The sequence below is a fragment of the Clytia hemisphaerica genome, unplaced genomic scaffold (assembly GCF_902728285.1).
Source record: "Clytia hemisphaerica strain Z4C2 unplaced genomic scaffold, Clytia hemisphaerica genome assembly, whole genome shotgun sequence".
Taxonomy (NCBI): domain Eukaryota; kingdom Metazoa; phylum Cnidaria; class Hydrozoa; order Leptothecata; family Clytiidae; genus Clytia; species Clytia hemisphaerica.
The window spans coordinates 381,043-406,318 of NW_027104435.1; the positions used below are offsets into that span (position 1 = coordinate 381,043).

The 25,276-nt window shown below is 35.6% G+C and overlaps 1 protein-coding gene across 1 annotated transcript; it reads right to left on the reverse strand.

Moving 5' to 3' along the window:
* Positions 1 to 1,664: 1,664 nt before the first annotated feature.
* Positions 1,665 to 22,495, reverse strand: LOC136820753 (uncharacterized). The gene is made up of 21 exons (XM_067076977.1): positions 22,325 to 22,495; positions 18,442 to 18,576; positions 17,852 to 17,955; positions 17,236 to 17,328; positions 16,853 to 16,978; positions 16,285 to 16,425; positions 15,842 to 15,967; positions 15,363 to 15,614; positions 15,134 to 15,259; positions 14,403 to 14,525; positions 13,783 to 13,956; positions 13,275 to 13,460; positions 11,685 to 12,931; positions 11,321 to 11,462; positions 10,243 to 11,203; positions 9,786 to 9,931; positions 9,150 to 9,299; positions 6,554 to 8,929; positions 6,060 to 6,227; positions 5,256 to 5,376; positions 1,665 to 1,872 (listed from the first exon to the last, which is right to left on the reverse strand). Exons 1-21 carry the CDS (start codon positions 22,411 to 22,413, stop codon positions 1,665 to 1,667), a joined length of 7,194 nt encoding a protein of 2,397 aa, XP_066933078.1. The 5' UTR covers positions 22,414 to 22,495.
* Between the last annotated feature and the right edge of the window lie 2,781 nt (positions 22,496 to 25,276).

Genomic DNA, 25,276 nt, shown 5'->3' on the forward strand with positions numbered 1-25,276 from the left:
ATTCAAACATTATGAAGAACTTTGTCAACGTAAAGTAATCGTACAGCGAGTTCTGAATGATTTGAAGATGAAGAAGACAGTTCTTGAACAGGAGAAGATGCGTTGCTTGAACAGAAGTTAGTGAAATTATTTCAGGGAGAGTTTTAGAGAGAGCTCTACTCAGTGGTATAAAATCACACGTTTTTTCTTTATTAGAACCCAGTTTATAAGAACATTTAGGCTGAAATTCGTCGACAAATTAAGAACATCGTAAGAGCATGCCCAGCCTCAGTTTGGAAAAAAATGACAAGAAACTACAATTTTTCCCTCTTTTCAAGCAGTTTTAACCAAACTTAGGGATGGATTTTCTAAAATCGAGAGTCAAATATTGTCCAAATTTTACCAACAAGCTCTTTATTTTGCATGATGTTGTCGATTTAAAGTAGTCCGAAAAATTAAGAACGCATTTAAGAACATTTTAGGCTGAAAATTGCTAAAAAAATAAGCACATCCAGGCTCAGCCAAATTTTAGGTGTTCTAATAAAAGAAAACGTGTATTAATTAAAGGGACATAAAGTAGTAAAATATAAACATTGCGCAATCCACGTGTCATTAAAGAGAACAATTAAAATCACGTGCCCAAAATAAACTTGTAAAACAATTGAAACAATCAAAATCAGCCATATTTGTTTTTATTTTTTATTTTGACATGTGACATTCGTTTTGATTTTGAATCCCGCTGCATACGGTTTGTTTATAAATTTTGTCAGTACTTTTATGTCCCTTTGAAGGTCTAATATTGGTATTAAATCTATTGCTTTTAGCTCTAAGAAAGCCAGTGGTATTCATTTTCCATGGAGAAAACAATGTTCACGATTCCCAGTTGAGATATTAAACGATATTACTTTCTCTTCTCAGGTTGGTTTCGCAAGACATTGGAGAGACATTGGATGCTATGAACTAAGGCTATATCAATCTCTATCAATTAGGTCCTTGTTTTAAATTTATAACTTTGCACCTTCCACAATCATTGTCAGTAATCCTTCAACTAGGTTATCGATTTTAATTGAAAAACGAAGAATTTATACTCCTAATCTAAAAGTCTTCCGTAAACTTCAAATTAATCGAAAGGAAGCCCGAAAAATTTATAAAAATCCAATGAAATATCAAAATATTCCTTACCTCCGAAATATTTCAAGAAATAACAGATACTGTCAAAATAAAGTTTAAATAATGCTGACAGTCTGGTCTTTTAGTTTTTACATAAAATGTTATACAAAAATTGATTAATTTGCCTTTTCGATTTTAGAATTTTATGTAACCCTTATTTATTTTATTTAAAAAAAATTGAACAAAAATTTAATATTTACAAATAGATTCAAAATAAAAGTGAAATATTTTTCAGCAAATCACAACAAATGATGTCATTACAATAAATTTTATTTTTCTTCGTTGCGATGCGTTGCGTTGCGTTGCGTTGGAATGTTTATTTCCCGCTTAGGTTTTATTAGATCATCAAAATACTTGACTGCCCTGAAATTACAAAGCTTGACGTAAAAGTTTTAGAAAATAAATTGGATACATTCCATGTCTCCATTTAAATCAAGTTCTTTGTCTACATATTGATGTCAAAACTTCTTCTTCCATTCAAAAAAAAAGTTCAAATCCAGCAATCCATTTGTTTTTTAAGACATAGTGTATAGGTCATTGATATGATAATTCACACCATTGTGTCTGTCATCCATTCTTGGTGATTCTGCAGGATCTGTAAGTTCTTTGGGGCGTTCCCTACATTCCATTTCCAGGGCGAATTTGGCGTTGACGTATTGATGCTCGTCTTGTTCGTCTGTTGGGTGTGGTTGGACCTTCTGACTGACTTTATGTTTACCAGTGCTGAAAAATTGAGATGGACATTTGAAAGAACGTCCTAAATTTTTGAGGCCTTCGAATGTCCTTAACTTATTGAGTTATAAGCATAAAGATGCTCTTAGACACCCCTGTTGTACAGCCCCGGTGAAACTTTTCCCCACAGTAGGGATAAATTATTTCGTCGTAATCCTACACGCTTTTTGGACCTACCTCCGGGTACCCCGGTGGAGGTCCTATGAATTAACCGTTGTCTGTTCGTTCGTCCGTCCGTTCGTCTGTTACCAGCTTTTCTCGAGATTGGCTCATTAGTTTTTTCTGATTTTTGGCACAAAGATGCAAAATGGCAATGCCCAAAATGTGATGGAGCCCGATTTTCGAAAAAAAATATATTTGGGCAAATTTGGGCCAAAAACTGCCTAAAAATAGGGTTTTTTGGACTTTGTGCAAAATCCTGTCATTACTTTTTTCTGATTTTTTGTACAAAGATAGAGGGCAAGATTCTCTAAATAATGACTGAAGTGGTTTTTCCCGGAAAATTCTTATTCGCCTTAAAAGACGGATTTTCGTATTTTGGGGAAATTCCCTTTAACCAAATAAGAAAATATAGCTTTTCTCAATGTTGACTCATAATTTTTTTCTGATTTTTTGCACAATGATGCAAAATGACAATACCTAGAATGTGACGAAGCCCGATTTTCAAAAAACATTTTTTTCCGACCGAAAATGCCGGAAATATGCCGGAAAAACTGTTTTTTTGGCATTTTCTCAAGATTTTATCATTAGTTTTTTCTGATTTTTCGCTCAAAGATGCGTATAAACAATGCCCAAAACATGGCCGAGTTCGATTTTTGAGAAAAATTTTTTCCGGTTGAAAATGCTGGAAATCGCCGTGTTTGCAGATTTTCATTGGATTTTTTCCTTATATTCATTTCTATGTTTTTTACACAAAAACATTATTGATAACAACCATCAAGCATGATTCAATTGTCAATAAAACTGATTTTTGCGACCAGAACTTACTATTTATTTTTTCCCTGCAACCCTTCCATCTCCCCCCCCCCCATCAACAATCAATGATGAATTTATTGCGTTATGCATTTTCGCTAAACGCTATATTTTCAGAGAATTATACAGGTTGAGGGAAGATCCTTTACGCCTCTAATTTTCACAACAAATGGAGGCTCAGGCAGGGAAGCACAAATGTTCATAAAAACCCTCAGTATGCTCTTGTCTGAGAAAAAGAATGAAATGATGTCTTTGACTTTAAATTTCTTGAGGACTAAACTATCTTTTGCTTTGGTCAGATCGACTGTTTTATGTATTCGGGGGAGTAGAACACCCAAGAGAACTGTAGCTCATACCATGGACATAAACATTACAGAGGCTACAGGCTACATGTAATGTGATATCAACTGATTATGTATATTATATATACTTTTTGAGCGTTAGGCTAAAGTTTGTGTTTTTTCTTTGATTTTTCAATCAATTTTATTTTTACAAGTTCTTGTAACATTTTGTAGGAGTTCTTATAAGAGAGAAATATCTGATTTATTATATTTATAATATATTTTCTGACTGATTTTTTTTCATTTTTCTCCTCGCATTGCTATCTAACTTTCATCATCAGGTAGGTCCATTCAGCATCTAGCTTGTTTTTTATAAGATTACACTTTATAAGAATGTCCATGATGGAAATGGCCAAAAAATTAAGAATAATAATGCTAAGAATACCACCATCATGGAATTTTGCTTCTCAAGCTAAGAATGCCTTTTTTAGAGCATTTTCAATTATAAATTGTCAATTATTAGTAAGGCTCACTCCTTTCTAAAAATGCCATTTTATGCTTGAGACGTATGTTAAATCTAGTCTGAATTAGGATCCTAACTTAAGAATGCTGTAAGAATATTTTAGGATGATTTTCCCAAAAAAGTTAAGAATATCCATGATGAAATGGATTTACATCATTCTTATAAAAAAAAAAGAAGCGTGTAATGGGGATAGAGATTCTATTGTTCCAAGCTTAAGGGCTCTGACCATAGTGAATTTTTCATAATTGCCGTGTTTATAATGTGTTTTCTGACTGATGTAACCAACAAAACTATGGTATGTTATACATTTTCTGTTAGACAAACTATTGCTGAATCTGAAAATTCAAAATTTGCATTGAAAAAATTTGATGAAGAAGAAAATGAAGACTTTTGCGAGGAAGAGTACTTCAACTTTGAAGAGCTTAGTTTGGGCGAAGAAAAAACATTTTGAAATTTTTTTCGCAGTAAATGGTGTATCTTTTACCGAACAATAAAAATTTTTGCGGAAAATTTTTGTAAATGCTTCTTTGTCTCGAAATCTTCAAAATAGTGGTTTTTCATCAATTTTTCATCTGGATTTTGCTTTAAAAAACAGTCATAACTTTTGACACATCTTTTTAGAAATATTTTCCGCAAAATTTAAAATAGTTCAATTCTTTGCGGAAAGTGTAAAGAAATTTTGAAAGAAAAAAGTTAATTACCCATTAAAACTAAGCACTTTTTGTAAAAAAGGGTGATGCAACATATTATTAACATCTTTTTAAAGTTCATAACGTCATTTTTGCAATTAAATTCTTAATTACTCTTAAGGGATTCGATTAAAAAGCAATTTATAAAGGCAATTCTTTGTTAAAAGTGTTAAGGAACCTGAAATATAAATTTTATGCTCAAACACCAAAATCAATTTTTGGACTATGGTCAGAGCCCTTAAAAAATCCAGAGGGGATGGTTTTGAAGTGCAATTTTTTACAATGAAATTTGAATGTGGATGTAATCAAAGCCAATTTCTCAGTAGAGCTGAAATTTTGGGGTATTTTTACTACCGGGGACGAAATTTTGGCTAAATTTTCCCAACGGCTCTGTGACACAGGGGTGTTCTTAGTGTCACGACGTTGTGAGAATTTTTGTGCAACTTCTAAAACGCTCCTAATGATCGTGGGCTATAAAAGGTTTCACTTTAGGTATTCTAGATACCCTTAAAGGAAGAAATTTTGGCGGGAATTTAATTTGGCAGATGGCCAAAAAAGTTTTTTCAGAGGGAATTTAATTTGGCGGATGGACGAAAAAACTAAATTTAGCGGGGATTTAATTTGGCGGTCGCTTAAAAAAATTAACCTTAAGATGGCGTCAAAACAGCGAAAAAATAGCAAAAACACCTTAAAAGAGATCATATTTTCAAAATGTTTAATTTGGCGGGAATTTAATTTGGCGGATGGCGGAAAAAAGAAATTTTGGCGGGAACTTAATTTGGCGGATTTCAGCCAAATCTGCCAAATCCGCCAAATTTTCTTTCCGCCAAAATTTCTTCCTTTAAGGTATCACTTGCTGAGGAAACCGATTCAAAGTTCTTCTTTATAAGAACAATAAGGAGAGCGTACCTTTTTTGTTTTCTTTTACAGCACAATACAGTGATGATGACAACAAGGATGATCAAGAACAAAGAACAACCAGCAATGATGGTAATCAACTCTTCCTCCGTCAAGCCTTTCCACACTGGTTCTAAAGAAACGACCAATTCATGATACAGTTAACTCCCTCTAATTCGAACCCCTACTTTCGAATCTCTCTGCAATTCGAACTAAATTATTGGTCCCCTCAGCTAGAAATTAGTATTAAAAGATATTTTCTGTATTTCGAATTTTTCTCTAATTCGAAGAATATTTTTGGTCCCTTGAAGATCGAATTAGATAGAGTCAAATGTTGTTTCTTCAGTTGCAAATATTGGAGACAACATTGTCTCAGCTGTGTGGAAAAGTGGAAAAACATTCTTGTCGAGTTGGTGGAGAATCTGGATTTATCTTCACCAGGAAAGATCAGGACGAAGAAATACTAACACACACTGTTGTCTCAATTAGAGGAAAAGACCCTCCGTAATAAGGTAAGACCGACTTCAGAGTTTCTCCTAGCTGTATAATCAAGTGTTTTTTTCGTTTGAGGGCTTGTAGTCTTTAAAAGTGTTGTACAGGTTGGACAAAAAAAGGATGGTCAGACAAAAATATGTAAAAAAAAAGCAAAAAGAAGCTATCTAAGTGTTAAATTTTCTATTGCATTAATTGCTCTGCTAGTAGAACAAATTTTTGATGTCTGACCACCTTTTTTGCCCACCCTTTATTTCTGCACTTGTGGCATTACTTCAAATAAAAAGAAGTATAAAGCATTATACTAGTAGATTGTTTACCGACCTATCTCTTCAAAACATTGATAGGAGCTTGTACTGCCAACTTTTGATGTAATCAATTTATTTTCACATCTCGTACATCTTCTTGATCCAGTGTTCGGCATATAATGACTTTTCGGACAGGGTTTGCATTTTCTTCCATTTGTACTGAATGATCCAGAACTACATTCAACTAAATTTGAAAAAATATTATTATGTACATAATATTTAATAAAAAAAAGGAATTCCCTTTTAAACGCAACAAATGATTTTTAAGTGCTCTAATTTACTTCTAAAAAGGAATGTCGGGTTTAAACCTAAGGATATAAGGGTACAAAACTCAAAATTGTTCTAATCAGGCTGAGAATATAGCCTAGAAGCAAGCTACTGAATCTCTCTAAATTTGTATTGTATGTCTCTCGATATATCCGGTATTGTTTTGTTGAAAAGTTTGTCAAAAGACTTGGTAATGAACATATTTGAGCCTTAGAATATGGTATTATAATGAACATGTCTTACCACAAAGAATGCCATTCGAGTGAAGTTGATATCCAGGGTTACATTCATTGAGAATGGCTTGGTAACTCATACTGGTGTTATCCACAGTTAAAACAACATCGTTCTCCAAGTAGATTCTCGATTCATTGGTAAAGACAAGATTTACCAAGTTAGCAGCAGAGTTGGCAAGACTCTGGCGAGAGGTTGTAGACAATTTGAGTAGGTCCTTCATTGACGATGTGATATTTTCTGGAGTTAGCGACTCAATGATGAACTTTGCCGTCATTTTGTTCGACTTCTTCAATGAAAAGAACGTGATATCTTGTAGATTAGATGACCGAAGAAGTTTAGAAAGCTCGTCAATTTCTCCATCAGAAGTCTCATTTGAGGTTGAGTTTGTGGATTTCTCAATATCTAGAATGTCGATACCAAGTCTGATATATTGTCTCGGGAGCTCAGTTTTCAGAATATCTAGTTTTGCTTTTCGGCTGGTGATGGAACCATATTCATTTGTTGCTTTGCAGAAGTAATAACCATTGTCAGCTTTGGTGAGATTCTCAAGGACCAGCTCTGGTTCATCATTGGGTAATTTGGCTTGATCGTTGTGGTGGAAGGTCTGATAGTACCATGTAATGTTGGGTAAAGGATAGCCAGAAACATCACAAATAAAAGTTGCATTTTCATTGTTGTTCAACTGGAAAAGTTCGACATCTTCAGGTTCTGAAAGTATTTTTGGAGATTCAAAAACATGAACCAAGATTCCATTAGATTCTGTTTGACCAACTGAAGAAGTAACAACACAGCTATAAACACCAGCTTTCGCAAGAGTTGCTTCAAACTTCAAGTTGGACTCATAAGCACCATCAATGAATTGACCATGAATTTTCCAGTTGTATTTCACCGGTAGTGCACTGTTAACTTCACCACACTCGAGCTCAACTGAGTTTCCAGAGTGAGCATGGAATTCGGTTTCCCCATTCGCTTTAACTTCAGGTTTCTTTGAACAGTGCAAACTTGTGTCAATCAAAGAACTTAGAAGTGTATCGAATGTTGATGTCTTATTGAAAAGATCTCCAAAGCTAGATTCTCCTGCGTTGGTATTGATGATCTCGTTCGATACAGCTCTTAATTTTACCATCGTATTTTTGTAGACCTGTAAATGCTGTACAGAAACAAAAGGTAGGTTCTCCAAACTTTCAAGAGCGGTTTCTAAACAATCATGGAAACCAAAACAAACTGTGAAATTATTTTCCGCAGTATAAATCTCGACTTTTTCTTTCCACGTTTCCAATAGCTTTGGAATATCAGATCGGTTCTGGTATCCGTTGATTTCAGAATGCATGGACGAAAGTAGTTTAGACTGACTATCGTAGATGAGATCAGTATCTTTCGAAGCATTCAAGTCATTTCTTAAGCGAGATAGACTTGTCGATACAGTAGAAGTCAAATCTTGGACACCTTTTCCTTGGTGTAACAGGTTATCCAGCTCCTTAAATGAATCTTTAATGAAGTCAGTGGTTGTTCTGAAGGTCATGCAAGATTTTTCGGCAATTGTTGAATTTTGTCGTGCATCCCATGACGTGAATGCAAGGATGTGGTCTTCATCAAGAACATCACCATCAAGAGATCTTCGTTTTCGAGAACTTTCACAAAGAACTGAGTAAAGAATCTTTCGAGATGCTGCTTCAATAGAACTTTCAGGGTCATCCAACTGGAAAACGAAAGCAACATCTTGTGTCTTTCCACTGGAGAGTTCTTTCACTTTTGCGATGATTTGAATGTTGTCAATGATTGGTAGTTTGTTATTCAACGACAATTTCTCGATCACTAATGGAAGCTGCTGGTTGTTAACGTTGTACTTGTCATAAAGACATATCTCCTTTCTCAAAATATCTTGTTGATTATCTTGACTTTTGTTGGCTTGTTTTGATTCTTGTTCAGCAACTCGAAGACCGTTGATCGTTCTGTTCAGTGCATTGATAGCGAAATCTTTATCTTTTCTTGTTCTTTCAGCTTCACTGAAAAGTAAATCAGTTTCATCTTCCAATCGATCTATATTACTAGACAACTGTTTGAAGTAAATATGTAGACGTGATCCTTTTCCCAACTTCTCTAATCTCTCTTTTCTTTCTGTCTGACAATCTTTGTTCTTCTTGATGCAAGAATAATCGGTCGCTTTGACTGAACATTCTTCCTGTCGACAATTGCATTGTTCAGGATCGCTGAATCCTCCATTGACCAGTATCTCCTGCAAATCGCACTTGGTTTTTGGGACCTTGGTGGTTACAACTTGCATGGTCCAGTTCTTACAAGGCCACCTGTTGACTGTTTTTTTTGTGATGACTTCGTAAGATTCGTCACACGATGAGAATAATCCGCCAATAGCTCCAATAATACCTAAAATAAGGGTGAATTATGTTCTTTGATTTATTTCAAAAGAAAAGTTATTGAGTTTCTTTTCTAAACGAGGTAATCACAAACATGATGTATATACAATTGATATTGAAATGCTAAACAGGGTTCTTATCTCGAACAGGTTTTATGATCCCTCCAGTTATCAATTCCTTATAAATTTTCCCCGCACTTGTTCGAGTTATGGAGACTTAACTGTACTAACCTCCAATGATACCACCAAGAACAGACCCGATTCCAGGAATGACCGAACCAATCATGGCACCAACGGAAGAACCACGGGCAACGGTACTTAAATATTCAGCCTCTTGTTGTTTACGGTAACCTCGTGTTCGTGGGTCCTCCTCACAGTCTCCTGAGAATCAAAGAAAAAATGTCATTGAGCGAGGTAAGATCAGTAGCGTGGACGGGGGTGAAAGAACATTTGCTTAAGGAAAACAGACTTAAACAACACATTAATTAGTAATTATGTTTTTATACCACGAATAGGTAATTGTTTTGTCGTGAAAGTCTCCTGTACCAACTTGAATAAATAGGTCCAAAAACTATGAAAAAGATTGTTATCACTACTGGGACAACCCACTATTCGCTGTCTTACAGGCTCCCAACGTGAACTGGAAAGGACAAAAAGATGATACACGATGAGGCTGTAAATTTTTTTCAATTTTTTGTCCACGCATACGGTCGTTCTCAAATTGACTGGAGCCCCCATTTATCACTATAAGTATGATTGGCTTCTTTGTTTAATCCCTCTACAACTAGTTTATCTATGCAGGTAGGGTTGTGTTGGTTGTGTCATGTTTTATGTTATGAATTTTCAAATCGAAAATGAGATCTTTACCTGTATAGATTGGGATGAAAAAATATTTGGTTTCTTGGCAAGTGACGTCTGTTTCCACCAGTTGACTGGTTCGGACGGTCTCAATCTTTGTGTTACAATCCCACTGCTTTGTCGGTATCTTGACTGGTTTTTGACAGATATCGCATTATATGCATTTATCCTGACATTTCATCAATGAACAAATGGTGGATACGTCTCTCTCGATCAAAAGTAAACTTGCATTTTGCTTCAAAAGTGACGAATATCGATTCTGTGCTTTTTGGTAATCAAGTAATTTGGCTTTATAATCACTGTTCTTTTTGTTGAATTCAAGGGTAGCTTTTTCAGATCTTTCCCTGGCACGTTTGACTTCATCCATTTGGCTCTGGTATTTCTGTTGACTTTCTGATTTTCTTTGCTTAATCAAGTCTAATCTTGTATTGGTGGTTTCGGAGATCTTTTGGAAAGCTATTGAAGCTCGATCTTGTAAGAGTTTTGTTTCAAGAGTTTGTCTTCCCATTGCACATTGGAAATTTGTTTTGTTTTGCTCACAGTGAAGCCAGTGGATGGAAATCCTTCAACGGAAATGGTTGAAGAATATGCGAATTTGTCCTGGTCAAAGGAAAACTGAATTGAAAAGACCTTGTCAAACACTTTGAGATTTCCAGTCAATGTTGCAGTAAAAGTTCCGATGTGTTTGTCAATATTGATCTGAAGGCTATCTTTGTCGGTAAAATGAAGACGACTGCTTGCATTAAAAGTCGTCAGGTTTGATTTAATGGTAATATGGTTCTTATTGAAAGGAGAATCGATTTCAATGGAGCCCATGGATGGAAAGCAGAGTTGATAAATACATAATCCACCAGAATATTTCATCTGCAACCCATTGACGTCGACGAATTTGATTGGTTCTAACTGAGGGAGGATTTCCAGTTGGTCTGTTCTTGAGAGTGCTCTTAAAACATTTCTTAATGCCAAGACTAATCTCTGATTGGCGTTTTCGTTTTTGAAATTCTCCACCAAAACGTTGGCAAAGGATTTGAAGTTTATGTAAGACTCCTTCACCGGCTGTAATGTATTAATTGCTTCATAGTAGTTTGTCGAATCAAGTCCCATCATTACAAAAGTATTAAAATTGCCAAGATGCTTGAAATATTCGGTTGTTTTACTACTCCAAATATCAGCTAGCTTTTGATCTAAAGTTGCAAGAAGGTTTCCAACACCTTGACTATTCCGTTCAGCTCTAGTGAGATATCGTGAGTAAGTTTTTAAAGCGTTTTCATTTGAGATAGATCTAATTTGTCCACCAGTTGCTAACATTGGAACTTCAATAGAAAGCTTTGATTTCGCTCGTGGGCTGAATCTGATAGCAGCATTTGGTGATTGGAATTTTATTTGATTGACTGATGTTGTTAACTTCAGCGTAGCATCCCTCTTGCCTGAAATACAAAATATGTAAAGGGATGTATTATCAAAAGAGTTATGAAAAGTTGTTCCCTTCATACAAGGATGATATCTAAATCATTTTAAAGATCAGAAAAACACGAATAATTTACCTGAAGAAGTTAGGTTGTATTCAGCTTGTGTCGATTTCCCTTCAACAGCTAATGTCTTGCCAAGAAATTTCAAATTGACGTCAAAATCCAGAGCAATGTTGCCGGAAATTTTATTTTGGGAATCAAACATTCGAGTGAAAAACTAAAATGAAAGAAACATGCAACTGCTTTGACATAGTTAGTTAAACTTATGATTTTATTGACGCAGCTTTTTAGTGAACAAAGTTCTGTCACACTTGAGGCAGTCGCTTTGTGATGCTTCTTGATATAGCACCAGAAAATAAAATTCTTTGGCGTCCATAGGTGACGTGATTAAAGCAGGCAAGAGATTGGGACCAATCATAACTGAAATCGGTCATCTTACCTTATCGGAATCTTCCAATGTCATGAATCCTTTTCCTTTGAATCTTCCATCAAAAGATTTCATCTTCATTGAAAAATCAACGAAAAATTCTTCTTTCGTTGGCGAAACACTCATATACGAGGATTGTAATTTCTCAAAGATGTGATCTGGTGAAGGACTGGAGATGAAATTCACTGGTGAATCACTGTTGATGTGAAACGAATTCTCTTCGAGGTTTGCGAAATAACAAATTCTGTTTGTCTTTGACATTTCAAACTTCTTGTCAAGTATTTTGAGAAGAACTGGAGTGTATGGTTGGTAAAGGCTGTGAATTCCCTTTGATAATCTGTTTTTTCCTTGGCTACCTGTAGCATAACATTTCAGACTGAAGATATCTTCAAGTGTGACAAGTTGACTTGCTAGATTTGCAGAATTGTACTCAGGCTCAGAAAAAGTCTTTGCTAATTCGAACCAAGTTGGCATTGATACTGTAAACTTTTTTAAGTAAGCTGCTTGGAAGAAATTATACTTGATTGCGTATTCAACTTGTTGTGCAAGCTCTGAAGTTGCATTGACACATTGGTAATCAAATATTGAAATTTCCTTCGTTTTGAGGAAACTCTCGATTTCGTCTACAGGGTTTAAAATTCCTCTCTCTTTTAAAGCGGTCAATGTTACTTTTTCAACCCCAACCATAGAAACGGGCAATACCACAGATTTGGATTGGATCGTTGTAAAACCTACAACGTTCTCGCCATTTGAGCACATGGATTTCAAAACCAAAGTATCGGTTAAGTTTCTTTGTATCAATTTTGCGTTATCAATGACGGTGCTAATATCCATATCTACCAACAGTGAAGTTTTCTTTGGGAAAACATAAACTTGTTTTGGTTTTGGTGTTTCAAATTCAAAATCGTTTCTTCCTTGAATCACAAATTCTACTTCAAAAACACCTGTCTTTGATGAAAGGATTTGAAATTTAGCAGAACTTTCTGGCACTTCGATTCTGATTTCAGGAGGATCAAAGGTTAGCTCCATTCTCGATTTTGGAACGATGTTCACGAATGCTGTTGGTCTAGCCATAATTTCGATATCTGTGCTCCACTGATTCAGAACAAGTTGTGGAAGGGTTGGAATATCAACAATACCGATGTCACATAATTTTCCTTTGGATAAAGTTCCAGAACAATCACAAACAAAAGTGTCGATTGATGTCTCCAGACATTGACCATTGTTTAAGCATGGATTTGGTTCACAAGGTGTCGATGCTAAAAACATAGTGTGATGCATAATCATACTTTTGTGTCTGAAACATTGTCGGACACAAAAAATAGCACTATATCTGAAGGCAAGACTTTTTCGGCAGAACAGTAAGGAGCTGGAAGTGATATTTATTGAAAAATGATGCCCAGAATGAAGTTTTTGAGAGGCTAAAAACGGTATTCAAGGTATTTGGTATATAGCAAATAAACTTGAACAGTAATATTTCTTACAATATTTATTCATCAGCGTATGAAAAAAGTTCAAAAAGATTAAAAAACAACAAAGGTGCTGCTCTTTATGAAATACCTCCAGAAATATGGAAGAGAAAATTTATTTGGCGTGACTAACCTCTACAAATGGAGTCTTTGGCAGTCCAAGTAGTTTGATTACCCTCCAGAACACATTTTGCAGAAGTAGTTCCATCCAGATAAAATCCTTTTGAACATTTCTTCAAACATGTGAATCCATACTTGGCAACACACGGTATCATAATAGAACCATGTTCTGGTGCTTCAATCGTTGGACAATCTTTCCCTAAGAAATAGGATAGTGGAAAAATTAAAGATTAACATCAAACTCAGAATTATTCATTGCATATTCAATGAAAATCCAATTCCCTAGAAAATCAAATAAAGAGAGCGTCAACTGTATTTATTCGAGTCTGGTGCATTACATGCGATCTAAGTTCTTACTTTGGTATTGAGGTATTAAAAGTATTAAATCAAACTTTGAAAAAAGGATAATTTGTCTATAAACAAATTGAACATCATTTAGTTTAAAATGTAAAACCTTTTTGCGATGCACTCACTATCTGAGTGTTACAACTAAAAGATCTGCAGCTCACTCTATAGCTTACTTTGACATTGAGGTGCATTTCCAGACCATTGTGACGAAGGTAAACACGTGCGCTGATCAGAACCAAGAAGATTGAAACCAGAATGACATTCATAAGAGCATGATTGGTCGGTCACATAGCCTGTACAACTGATATTCCCGTGATTCAATGATGATACCGTCACACATGGTAAGGCTAAGCAAGAAAATAATATCATCGAAATTAGCCTTCAATCACTACAGTAGACTCAATGTTTCTTATTACCGCAAGAAAACTCTCAGCATCGTTAAGAAAAGGTCTATGATTCTTGAGGGAAATAGGTCTTCATTACAGGAAAGCGAGTGGAAGCAATAGGAATATTTAACAAAACACACCTCTGTGTCACAGACCTCACAGGAGCCCCACTGGAAATCTTGACGTGGGAAAAATACGCCATAATTTTACCCCCACTGGGAGATCGGCTTTTGTTTGAATTTGAAATGCGCTGGAAAAAATTGCAATCCAAAACTATCACCACAACCACAATAGAATTTCTATCCCTATTAGGATTTCGATAAAGATGGTTTACTGTAGGAAGAAGTTCCACCGGTGCTGTTAGAAACTTTGTCAAAACAAAGTAAATTAACGAAGAAAACTTTTACCTTTACACAAAATTTTGTCTCCATTCAAACGATATCCAGGACGGCATGAGCAAGTATATGAACCGATAGTGTTGTGACAATTGTGTCCACATTTATCTGTTTGTTCTATGCACTCGTTGATGTCTGGTGTAAAGAAATACAAATGCTTCATCAAGTTAACCAGGCAATTAGATTTAATGTGGTAAATTTTCAAATTTCAGACATCTTAGAATTCTGGCTTAAAAGATATAATGTCAATTATGACCTTTTGGTGCGTTTTCCTGAAAGTTTTTGTTCGTTTTAAAAGAAAAATTGGTCAGAAGTTCCAAAGTTCCCATTACAGTGCACTTTTGGCTTTCACAGTGTACTCTTTAGGAAGCCTGGAGAACGTACCCTATACTATACCACGGTTAATCGTCCCTCCCCGGTTAATCGTTGATGATTGTTTTGTTGATGGGCAACAAGAAAGTCCCTTTGGTCACGATTTCTCTTACATTTACCTTCTGTTGAGAACCGTTGTTTAGAGTAAGATTCAATTTCCCGGACCAAGATTCAACTTTTAAGTGAAAAAATACCAGGACTCCGTGCAATTGAAGTATGAGTTGCGGAATGTTATGCAGCTTCGTGAGTGAACAAAAGGTACCTGGAGAAAAAACCCTTTCCAATCTCATGCCCGTTATCCAGGATAAAGACATCGGAAAAGTACCGGAGAAGTCAGTGGAATCTTACAAAAAACAACAGAACTAACTTACCATCACATTTCTTTTTGTCAGCATTGAGACGATAGCCAACGTTGCACGAACAGAAAAAAGATCCAACAGTGTTTGAACATTTATGTTGACAACCATTTAACTCTTTCTTCGAGCATTCGTTGATGTCTTAAAAAGAAGAATGGAAAGTAATATTGATCTTGCTCTCACCGAGCCTGTGATACAGGTGTTTCTAAACATAAGAAGTATTCATAACACAAAACAAATTTACCTCTACAAGTCTTTTTGTCGGACAGCAATTGAAATCCAACTTCACAAAAACACTGATAACTGCCGAAAGTATTCTTGCAAATTCCATTGTTGTTGTCACAAGGTTTCTGTTCCGAACATTCGTTAATATCTTTGCAGGTTTTGCCATCAGATGAAAGTCGAAACCCTCTTCTACAAGAGCATTGGAAGCTCCCTGGCTTATTGGTGCAAATTTGATTACACCCTCCGTTCAGCGTTGAGCATTCGTTGATATCTGGTGATAAAGCGTATTGTGAAGCTTTAATACAACAATGAGTCCCCAACCTGATAAACCACTAAGGAAAAACCCTTCTCAATCTCATCTATTTTCGTTTAGAAGGAGTTTTGGGTTTCCCGGAAATTAGGGGAAAATTGATCAAATAGTGGAATCAGGACTCTCTGAATTTTTCCCTCAAAAACACATAAACTCACGGCATTCATTACCATAATTCATAAACCTACCTTGACAACTCTTTCCATCAGGAAGCAGTTTATATCCTTTATTACAAGCACACGTGAATGATCCCATGTTATTCAAACATTTGTGTTGACATCCATTCAATGCTTTGCTGCTGCATTCGTTGATGTCTAAAAGTAAAATAGATGTATAAGTTCATGATTTTTGTAATCGGTAGTACTGCAAATCTCAGATCTTTTTACAAAGAGATCAACATTTGTTATGCAAATCTGTCAGGCAAGAGAGATTATTGTTTTTTTAGGAATTTACAATTCAATCGTCTAAAATACCCAAGCTGCACCAATATTTGACTTGTAAAAGCAACGTTGGTTCTTCAAATGTTCTAACGATATGGCTTCCATATCATGGATGTTTTTTTTTTAATTTTTGCAAATTGAGCCACCATCCTCTATTTTGTATATTGTGTGAGAATTTTTTTCGTTTTTACCTTCACAAGTTCGTTGGTCATAACCCAGTTTGAATCCTTTGTTACAAGAACACTTGAAGCTCCCTGTGGTATCGGTGCATGTAGCTTTGCAATTCTTCGGTTGAGCACATTTGCATGGTGTTGTCAAACATTCGTTCACATCTTAAAAAGTAAGAAATAAGGTCGTGGTGATGTATTCTCCTGAGAAGGATACTTAGGCAACAATGGGTGCTGGTGCGGACGGTAAGGGTCGGTCTTTTCACCTTTCAAAGTCTCTCTACGGGTCGGAAAAATCAGAAAACTTTAAATTACTCTCTCTAAGGGTCGGAAAATTCACGATTTTGGGAATTTTTTTTGATTTCAAGAGAAAAAATTGTAAAAAAGTCTCTTTAAGGGTACCACTTTTTTTAAAAATCGAAGAAAATTAAAAAAAAAGTCTCTCTTAGAGTCGGTTTTTGTAGGTCCCGTCCGCACATACCCCACGTCCGCCAACCGTAGTACCCCCGCCCCTGGGTGTTATGTAGTAACCGCCACTATGGCGTCAAAGGAAAAAAAGCTTAACACATTCATCCAGTCATTACTGACTTACTGACACACTGACGAGATTTTGGATCATTGTTGATTTTCTTATATCCTGTTCTACACGAACATGCATAGGTTCCAGGAAGGTTTTTACAAGTTTGGTCGCAAGGTTTCCTCAAACATTCATCAATATCTGTAATAGAAATGATATGGTAAAATTATAAGATGGTTCTGGTCTGTTAATTGTCGTACTCTCCAAAACAACCTTGTCTCACCAAATTTCGAAAATTTCTAAATCTCCTTCTGAGGGAGATTATTGAATGGAAAATTTATCTCTATTAGACATAAGCGTTGGTATTCGTAAGTTTTGAAAATCATTTCTGAATATTTGATAGGTAATGCACAAGAATGAATGAAAGAGTTTGTCTAAAAAGTAGTGGAATTATCGACCTTTTTCGCATCTGTTTCCATTATAGCCTGATTTACACGTGCAAACACCAGGTCTTGAACAATGTCCATTTACACAACCAGGATTACAAATCGCTAAAATGAAGAATAAAACAGCTTCTTCATTAAAGGTAGGTAAGATTCCTCATTCATTTGTCTTTCTTTAAAAGTCTTATGTGCGATAAAACTTACGCAGTTACCTTATCGGGAAAACTTCGTCGGGGAAAAGTGACGAAATTTCGGCCATGTAACGAATATTTTTCCCCGACCAAAATTTTCCCCGACCAAAATTTTTCCCCGATAAGGTATTCCGATTAAAAGTCAAATACAAAGATAGTTCGGGCCTCTTTAACTCGAATGTCTCCTAAACTTAAACTAGTTTTATGGTTCCTTCAGTTATAAACCTTACTCTAAAGCTCAAAATTTCCTCAACGCGAACAAATCTATAATCCCCGCCCGTGGGTGTTTAACTTATCGAGACTCCATTGTATATCAAACGCTATAAGCAAAGTTAAGCTTATAACATATTAAATACCTTAAGATACATATATACAACTCAGGGAGTTTTTTCGAAGATTTGGCAAAAAAACAGCGAGGATTCTTGATTTAAAAAACTTACGTGTAGGACAGCTATCACCTTGTCTCGCCCATCCAGAGCAGCAGAAGTATCGATAACCCTGTTTGTATCGCACTTCAGCAGTTGTGTAATATACCGTAATTTTTCTGGAAGAAAAAATTTACGTTTTTAAAATGAGACACACATGAAGGAGTAAGAGTCAGTTGTATTGAAGTTTTTTACAAGATGCTCACATAATTGGTTATTTAAAACAATAGAGATGACGCGTTCTTTAGAAAAATATAATAAGGGACGAAAATGACGAAAATTCTTGTAAATGTTCAACTTGAGAGTATGCATTGAGTTTTTAAGTTGATTTTTACTTAAATACATTCTGATCGATCTTTTCAGTATACCGTAGGGGAAATATAATTTTTGTGAGAGTTCTTCTCGCCATTATTTAGTAATATAAATATAAATTATAAACTTACCTAGAGCGAGTACACCTGCTGGTACAAGCTCTCAAAACCCTTTTGCAACATGTCCGATAATTCTGATAACCAATCCTCGATTTTCGGACAGACACATAATATAATTGTTTAATGGTAGCTGAACAAACATTTGGCCTATGAGAATATGGAAATAGTTATTACCTTGAGCGAGTACACCTGCTTGTGCAAAAGCGTAAAACTCTTCTGCAACATGTCCGGTAATTTTGATAGTCAGTTCTCGATTTTCGGACAGACACGTAGTAAGGTTGTTTGATTGTTTCAGCGCAAACATTAGCTCTATAATAAGATTAGTTATCATGCATTTAGTATGTGTTAGTGTAGACTTTAAGCCATGAGTTATTTCAAGCAGTTTGTCAGTAAATAATTCATATGCTAGCCTTATAAATACACCCACACACCCATACACTCACAAACCCCGGGAATTGCACAATATTATGCTATTTTTCCTATCCCCACTGACTTGAAAAAAAATGAATTTCAAATCTTCAACCATAAAGAATATGGGAATATCAATCTCATCGAGTTTCAGTCTGTTTTTTTTATCCCCACTGGCTGAAAGATCCTACCGGGTCTGTGAGAAGGGGGTGTATAAATTGACTCAACCTCGACCACTCGTTTTACAAACACTCAACATGCAGATTTGACGATGAAACACGAGGGAAACATGCACTTTCTTGCGTTAATCATTAAATGTTATTTAATTCGCTAAACGTTGTCAAAATATGTTCCAAAAGTTTTAAAATCAAACTGAAAATAGCTTAAAAATTGACCTAATTTTGAGTCCTTACTTACTAAAAAGTTTTTTTCTTCTAAAAAAGTGAAAAAAAAACGACAATAAATCTTATCGAAGTTTTTTATTTTTCTAAAAAAGCAATGCATTGTGGGATTGTTTTGGGAGTATTAAAATAAAAATCTCTTAGGAATTCCTCGAGGAAATCCTATTGTGATACTTCCGAAACAATCCCACAATGCATCACTTTTTTAGAAAAATCAAAAACTCCGATAAGATCTATTGTTTCTAGTCACATTTTACAATTCTTGCGTTTCTTATTTGCAGAAGGATTCGCAAGTTTTTGGGGGAGTATTTACTTGATAACAAGAAAATGCAATTGTTGGCTTTTTTGATAATCTCAAATTTCATAAGGGAAGTAGCATTCTCAAAACAATCTTGAACGATAGCTAATAAAGCAAGGAAGAAAATATCGAATATCAAAATGTATCGTTCAAGGTAGGGAAATGATTGTGTTCACACAGAATCTCTACTAACGCACCGTGAGCTATGGGTCTCATGGGCCTTCTTAGAAATACAAGCTGTGATAAGCATTTGGTCGATATTTATCGTGCTGAATGTCAACAACTAATAAAAATTTATCTGAAAATAATCATGTACGAAGAGAATGCATTGCTAATTTTACAAGCTACCTATTTCGACACCCCCTTCTGAAAGGCCCACTGGCCCTTCCCACTGGAAAAATTGGCAAAAATATCGTCTCCAGTGGAAAAATCATCCTCCAATTTTAGTCCCCACTGAAAATAATCAAATAAAACCATGCTATTTTTTCCCGGTTCTAGGAAAACTGCCCCCGAGAAAATTGCCCCCCGGAAAACTGCCCCCGGAAAATTGCCCCCTAGAAAATTGCCCCCTAGGAAAATTGCCCCCTAGGAAAATTGCCCCCAGAAAATTGCCCCCTAGAAAATTGCCCCCTAGGAAAATTGCCCCCCGGAAAATTGCCCCCCCCCCCGCCATCTTTTTTTCCACTTTTTTATAAAATCCAATGAAACTTCAAATGGCCATTGTAGCTGTAAAATTAAGTAGTTTTGAATTACTCTTAGGGTACCTAGTAAACGGGGGTCAGCGGGGGTGGATTGGAAAAAAGGCTAAAACAGCATAATCCGTAAAAAAAAGAAGTTTCAGATTCCGAAAAATTGATAAGCGGAGGAGGGGTTGGATCAACAATGTCCTGGGTAGAAAATTTTCGAAAAATAGATTATTTTGGTGGGAACTTTTTTTGGGGAAAACTGTAATTAATTTTTTAACTGTGGTTGGAATTAATTTTAGCGAATGACAACGCAAATCTGCTCTATTTCATCTTATTTTGAGCAACTTTGTTGAATTTCAGGGGTTATTTAGCCAAGAAAACTGAAATTTTAATTTTGGTGGGAACTTATTTTGGCGAGTTAGTAAAAATTAGTTCCCTTAGCTTAAGATAGCACGGATAGAGCGCTTAGGGTTAAGAAATGGGGAAAGATTTTTTTGAAAGTGATTTTATTACTCGACTATCTTTCTCCACCTCATACAAAACTTGTAAAAGTCGTTTTTGAGGCGTCTTTTTTCTTTAAGAATTAAGAATTTTAATTCATTTGATAATTCAATGTTTTTGTTTTACCGTGCACGGTCTACAAAATCCGTTTTTTACATGGGAAATTTCAAATCTCCAAAAAGTTTCACAAAGAAATGTTTTAAGTCCCTTTTTAGTCATTGAAAACATCCAAAAACTTTAACGTTTCGAAAACTTTGAATCAAATCGAGCCAATCGAGCTCCAATGTTTGTTGATTGATTAAAGAAAGGATGTTGAAAATTGAGTTAGATTTAGTTTCGAAAAATGGAAAATTAGGGGGCAATTTTCCTAGGGGGCAATTTTCTGGGGGCCGTTTTCCGGGGGGCAATTTTCCTGGGGGGCAATTTTCTGGGGGGCCGTTTTCCGGGGGGCAATTTTCTAGGGGGCAGTTTTCCGGGGGGTAGTTTTCTCGGGGGCAATTTTCCTGACACCTTTTTTCCCATCCCCACCGAGTTTTCTAACTTGAAAACAATGGAATTTTAAATCCACAGTCAAAAAAGTACGGGAATATCATTTTATGATTTCCCACCATTATTTAGATCGTTATTTTTATCCCCACTAGCTGAAAAAATCCTAGCGGGTCTGTGAGAATGGAGTGTATTTCGTTCAGCATCATTGAGACTTAAATGGTTCCCAAGTTACACCCCTATCTCGTTGACCGGGGTAAGATCATAAATTTCATTGTTTAAATTGGGGTAGAAAATTTTAAGTAATTCTTAGCGGGCTTACTCTTAGGTGCCAAATAAACGGTCCCCCCCCCGCTTGTTAATTTTACGAAAATTTTCCAACCCCCCCGGACCTTATTAGGACCCCCCCGTTTATTAATTTTAAAGAATATTTTCAGTTGGCTAAAAGAAGTCCCCTTATTTTGCTCCAAAAAGCCTGATTTTAGCCTATATTTACCTTATTTTGGGGTTTTCATAAGTACAATTTCCAACCCCCCCGGCAATTAGGTCCCCCCCGTTTATTGAAATTTCAAAAATTTTCCAACCCCCCCGTTTATTCCAACCCCCCCCCGTTTATTTGGCACCTAAGAGTACTCAGTATCTCCCACCAGTGGTCGAAATCATCCACCGAGGCGGATCTGGTTACTGATACAGGGATGTCTAGAGTTCATCTTCTCAAAATCTACCATTTAGATGACTTATTCAACTTCACTTTGTGCTTTCGGTTCTTAGGCTAGGGGACTTTTTCATTTCAGTATTTGGCATTTTTTTATGAGTACCCCCTTCCAGATAACTTTTAAAAGGTCTTTCAAAATTAAAGTAGCTGCGTAGTTTTTTTTAATATCACGCAAAAAAATGCATTAATGATGAGGGTAACAGTCACCAAAGAGCTATTAATTAAATCATGGTCGAGTTATTATTAGTTGATTGTAATGATGTTAAGCCGCAAGATGCTGAAAGTTCATGCTTAAAGCTTTATAAAAAGTCTCTTGGAATTTTAATTCGTCAAATTAGAAAGTCCTTGCTAAGTTAAAATTATTATATGAGCTTTTTAGAAGAATAATGTGTTTCAGCATTTATCAAGACCAGGGAATTGCCGAAAAAAGTTTGTGTTTTCATTGTACGTACATTAATTTTTGAGGATGTATTTCTCTGTAAAGAAGACACGGGCTCGAGATATTGATCTTTAAAAAGTGCAAAAAAGTGGACAAAAAAATTCCCAGTCAAATAAAACTTACTTTCCAGGAGATAACTGAGCATCGACTTTCCAATCCACAAAACTCCAACAGATTAAAACTGCAACAAACCATGTCAAATTCGAAAACATTTTAAAACTAAAAGTGAATGTTATAAAACGATGGCACTTGAAAGTTGCCTTTCACTTTTCTTTATGAAAAAAAAAAATATTTTCAAGTATAATCTTGTAACGTTCTAGTCATTCGATCTTCTTGTCTAAACAAACTTTCTGTTGAAGCTTGCTCAAAAAATAAATAGTCAATTGGTAGAGGAATGACGTCATTTTCGTTGTTAAAGCTTTGCTGAGACAAAATGCTGAAAGAATAATTAGAACAAAGTCGACGAAAAGTAATTCCCCGTCGAGAGAGAGTTGTTTCTCAGAAAACTCTTGTGTGGTTTAATGATAAAAAGTGATACGATTATGTTTGATTGCCCCAGTCAGCAAATTATTTAATCTATTTTTCATAAGAACGATAAGTCAATATCACTGACCTTTATATAAACCCTGGGGGCAGTTTTTTAATCCCGGCCAACCAAGATACTTTGATCGGAGTCGGATCGGAGTTCTTTAGAAAGTGGTACTTGCATCGAGAGCGCTAGATATTTTTCCTCTTGCATACTATAACGATGTAGCGCCGTTTTGTTGCAAGGCAAAGTTTTAGCACTAGATACAATTGCTTCTTTGCAGGTACCACTTTAAAGAAAAACTCCGATCAAATATGGCGGATATAGCTTGGTCCAGGGTTTATAAAGGTTAGTGGTCAACATATGTTAAAACACAAAATATTTCTAATCTAGTTTTAGTTTTGTTTGTGATCGATGTTGCAGAGTGCTTAATGAAACCAGAGCCAAGTAAAATATTAAAAGATATCTTTTAATTGTCTAATCTCCTTTTAAGATTTTTTCAAATGATGAAACTTCATACAAAATCAACTCAACAATCGGTTCAGCTTTTACGACGGGAAAAAAATTGTACTTCCTTTTTTGTATTTTCTATTTGTATAAAACCCGGGGGTACCCAGGCAAGTGAACGGCGAGGTTGTGTACTGCCCCTCAAGGGTTTTTAGAACCTAGAAATCCCTTTCAAGGTTGAAAATCAAAACAATCGAAATTGGGTCAAATTGGTCCCAGTAGTATCTAATATGCACAAAATGTTCCCTTTTTTCTTCTTTTAGTCACGCTAAAGGTCCGAGGGTTGAAACTCGGGTGGTAAATACCCGTCAGCTTGCTACCCTAGTATAAAAGTCGCACGAAAAAGTATAAAGTCTCAAATACAAATCATTAGCTGTAATTGGATACCAAAAAATCGGTTTTTGCAACAATACGAAGATACTTGGAAAAAGATCGTAAGCCCTTGTTTACAGTCAGTATCACGTTCTGGGCTTTCTTGCGTTTACTGACGGTACTTGTTAACATTTATACACGGAGTACTTTCCCTCGTGTTTCAATGAGGCGTTTTGAAAATACTCACAAACTTAATATACAATTATAAGTTCAAATTCAAAGAATTGTGTGCTTTCCTTGGAGAGAAAATTACGATTAAATTACTTCAGGCTTTACTCTTTATTGTTTTTATAAATAGTCGGCGGTTGATAGTTTTGTGATCCGAAATGTTTTGATTTCAAATAACCAATAACCAAGGAAACACCATTATGGGCTTTCTGTAATATTTCACGTTTCACTTTCTTCTGTTTCGCCTTGAACAAAATCTCCATAAACTTTTTATCGTTTCACCAAGGTAGCATCAAGTTTTACGAATTCGGAAGCAATGACTTCATGCTTTTCCGCTGAAACTTTCGTTGTTTCACCAGAATTTTAGAATTATTTTTTGATCGAAAATATCATTGCTACACCTTCTTTATCTCATCTTCGTAACCTTCGATTGTATTCTCAGATTTCCCCAGACAATATTCAGTAAGAATATCATAATTACATAACTCGATGTAATAACCATCGTGATCTCGGAAGTAAAATTGTCTCCTTTGGGATCTGTTACATTTGTATCGAAGGAGATTTCTATCTGACAATCAAATCTTTGCCAGAAGGAATAATAGGCTGACCCTTAATGAGATGTAATTCAATATTTGCCATTGTTGTAAACCAAGCAAACCAAGCTCCATGTCGGTTAAAATTTGGACGTTTGATTTGTTGAAGATGAAGATTGTCCGTATAAAATTTGCTGAGCGTCCGATATTGCTGACTGCTATGTGGTTTGCTTTGTGTATCAAATTACCTAAGGAAAGAAAATACCCACGCCTTTTCATTAACAGTTAGAGTCTAATTTAGACTGCTGAAGTCTCTCTATGATTTTCTTGCCGAAAATTACCGTCAAGTTTGTCTAATTCGAACCTTTCTGTTAATCGAATTGTATTCAGATCAACTGAAAAAAAATATTCCCATCATCATTATTCGAATCCGTCCCTAAGTCACTGCAATATCAATTGAATAACTACCTGGACCTAGTCAGGAAACGAAATAAACAGGTTGAATCTACTTTTTATTCAAGTCACGGGATCAAAACAAATGGGAAATTTACAGTATTGAGTTTAGCTTGGTGACATCAAATTACCGCTCTACTCCAATGACTTTCTTCATTGACTCCTTTTTGGAATTTAATGATATGACCAAAGCGCACGGGCGAAAATATCAATCTCGAAATGCGAACCAACCTGACTTCCAGACCAGGTTTGTTATTCAATTGACTTTTCCGGAGAAATTCCTTGATTCATCGACGATCGAATTATACAGAGAGTCAACACCGGGATTGCTTCTTTAAAATCTTGGAATATAAATTTAAATATCCGGCTGGCTCTTTATCACTCTTAAGTTTTTGCTTGTTTAGAAAAAGTTGAGGTATTTCCTCTATATTTAAAGTATGATTATTTAAAGAATACTGTATACATAAAATTAAAGTTCTGGTCAAATGGTACAATATACGAGGTTTAACCTGAGTT

Coding starts and splice junctions, on each gene's coding strand:
- LOC136820753 (XM_067076977.1), bottom strand. CDS start 22,413: ATGTTTTCGAATTTGACATGGTTTGTTGCAGTTTTAATCTGTTGGAGT. Junction 11,463..11,684: donor CATTGGAAGATTCCGATAAG/GTAAGATGACCG, acceptor CTTTCATTTTAG/TTTTTCACTCGAATGTTTGA. Junction 6,228..6,553: donor CTCGAATGGCATTCTTTGTG/GTAAGACATGTT, acceptor TTTCAAATTTAG/TTGAATGTAGTTCTGGATCA.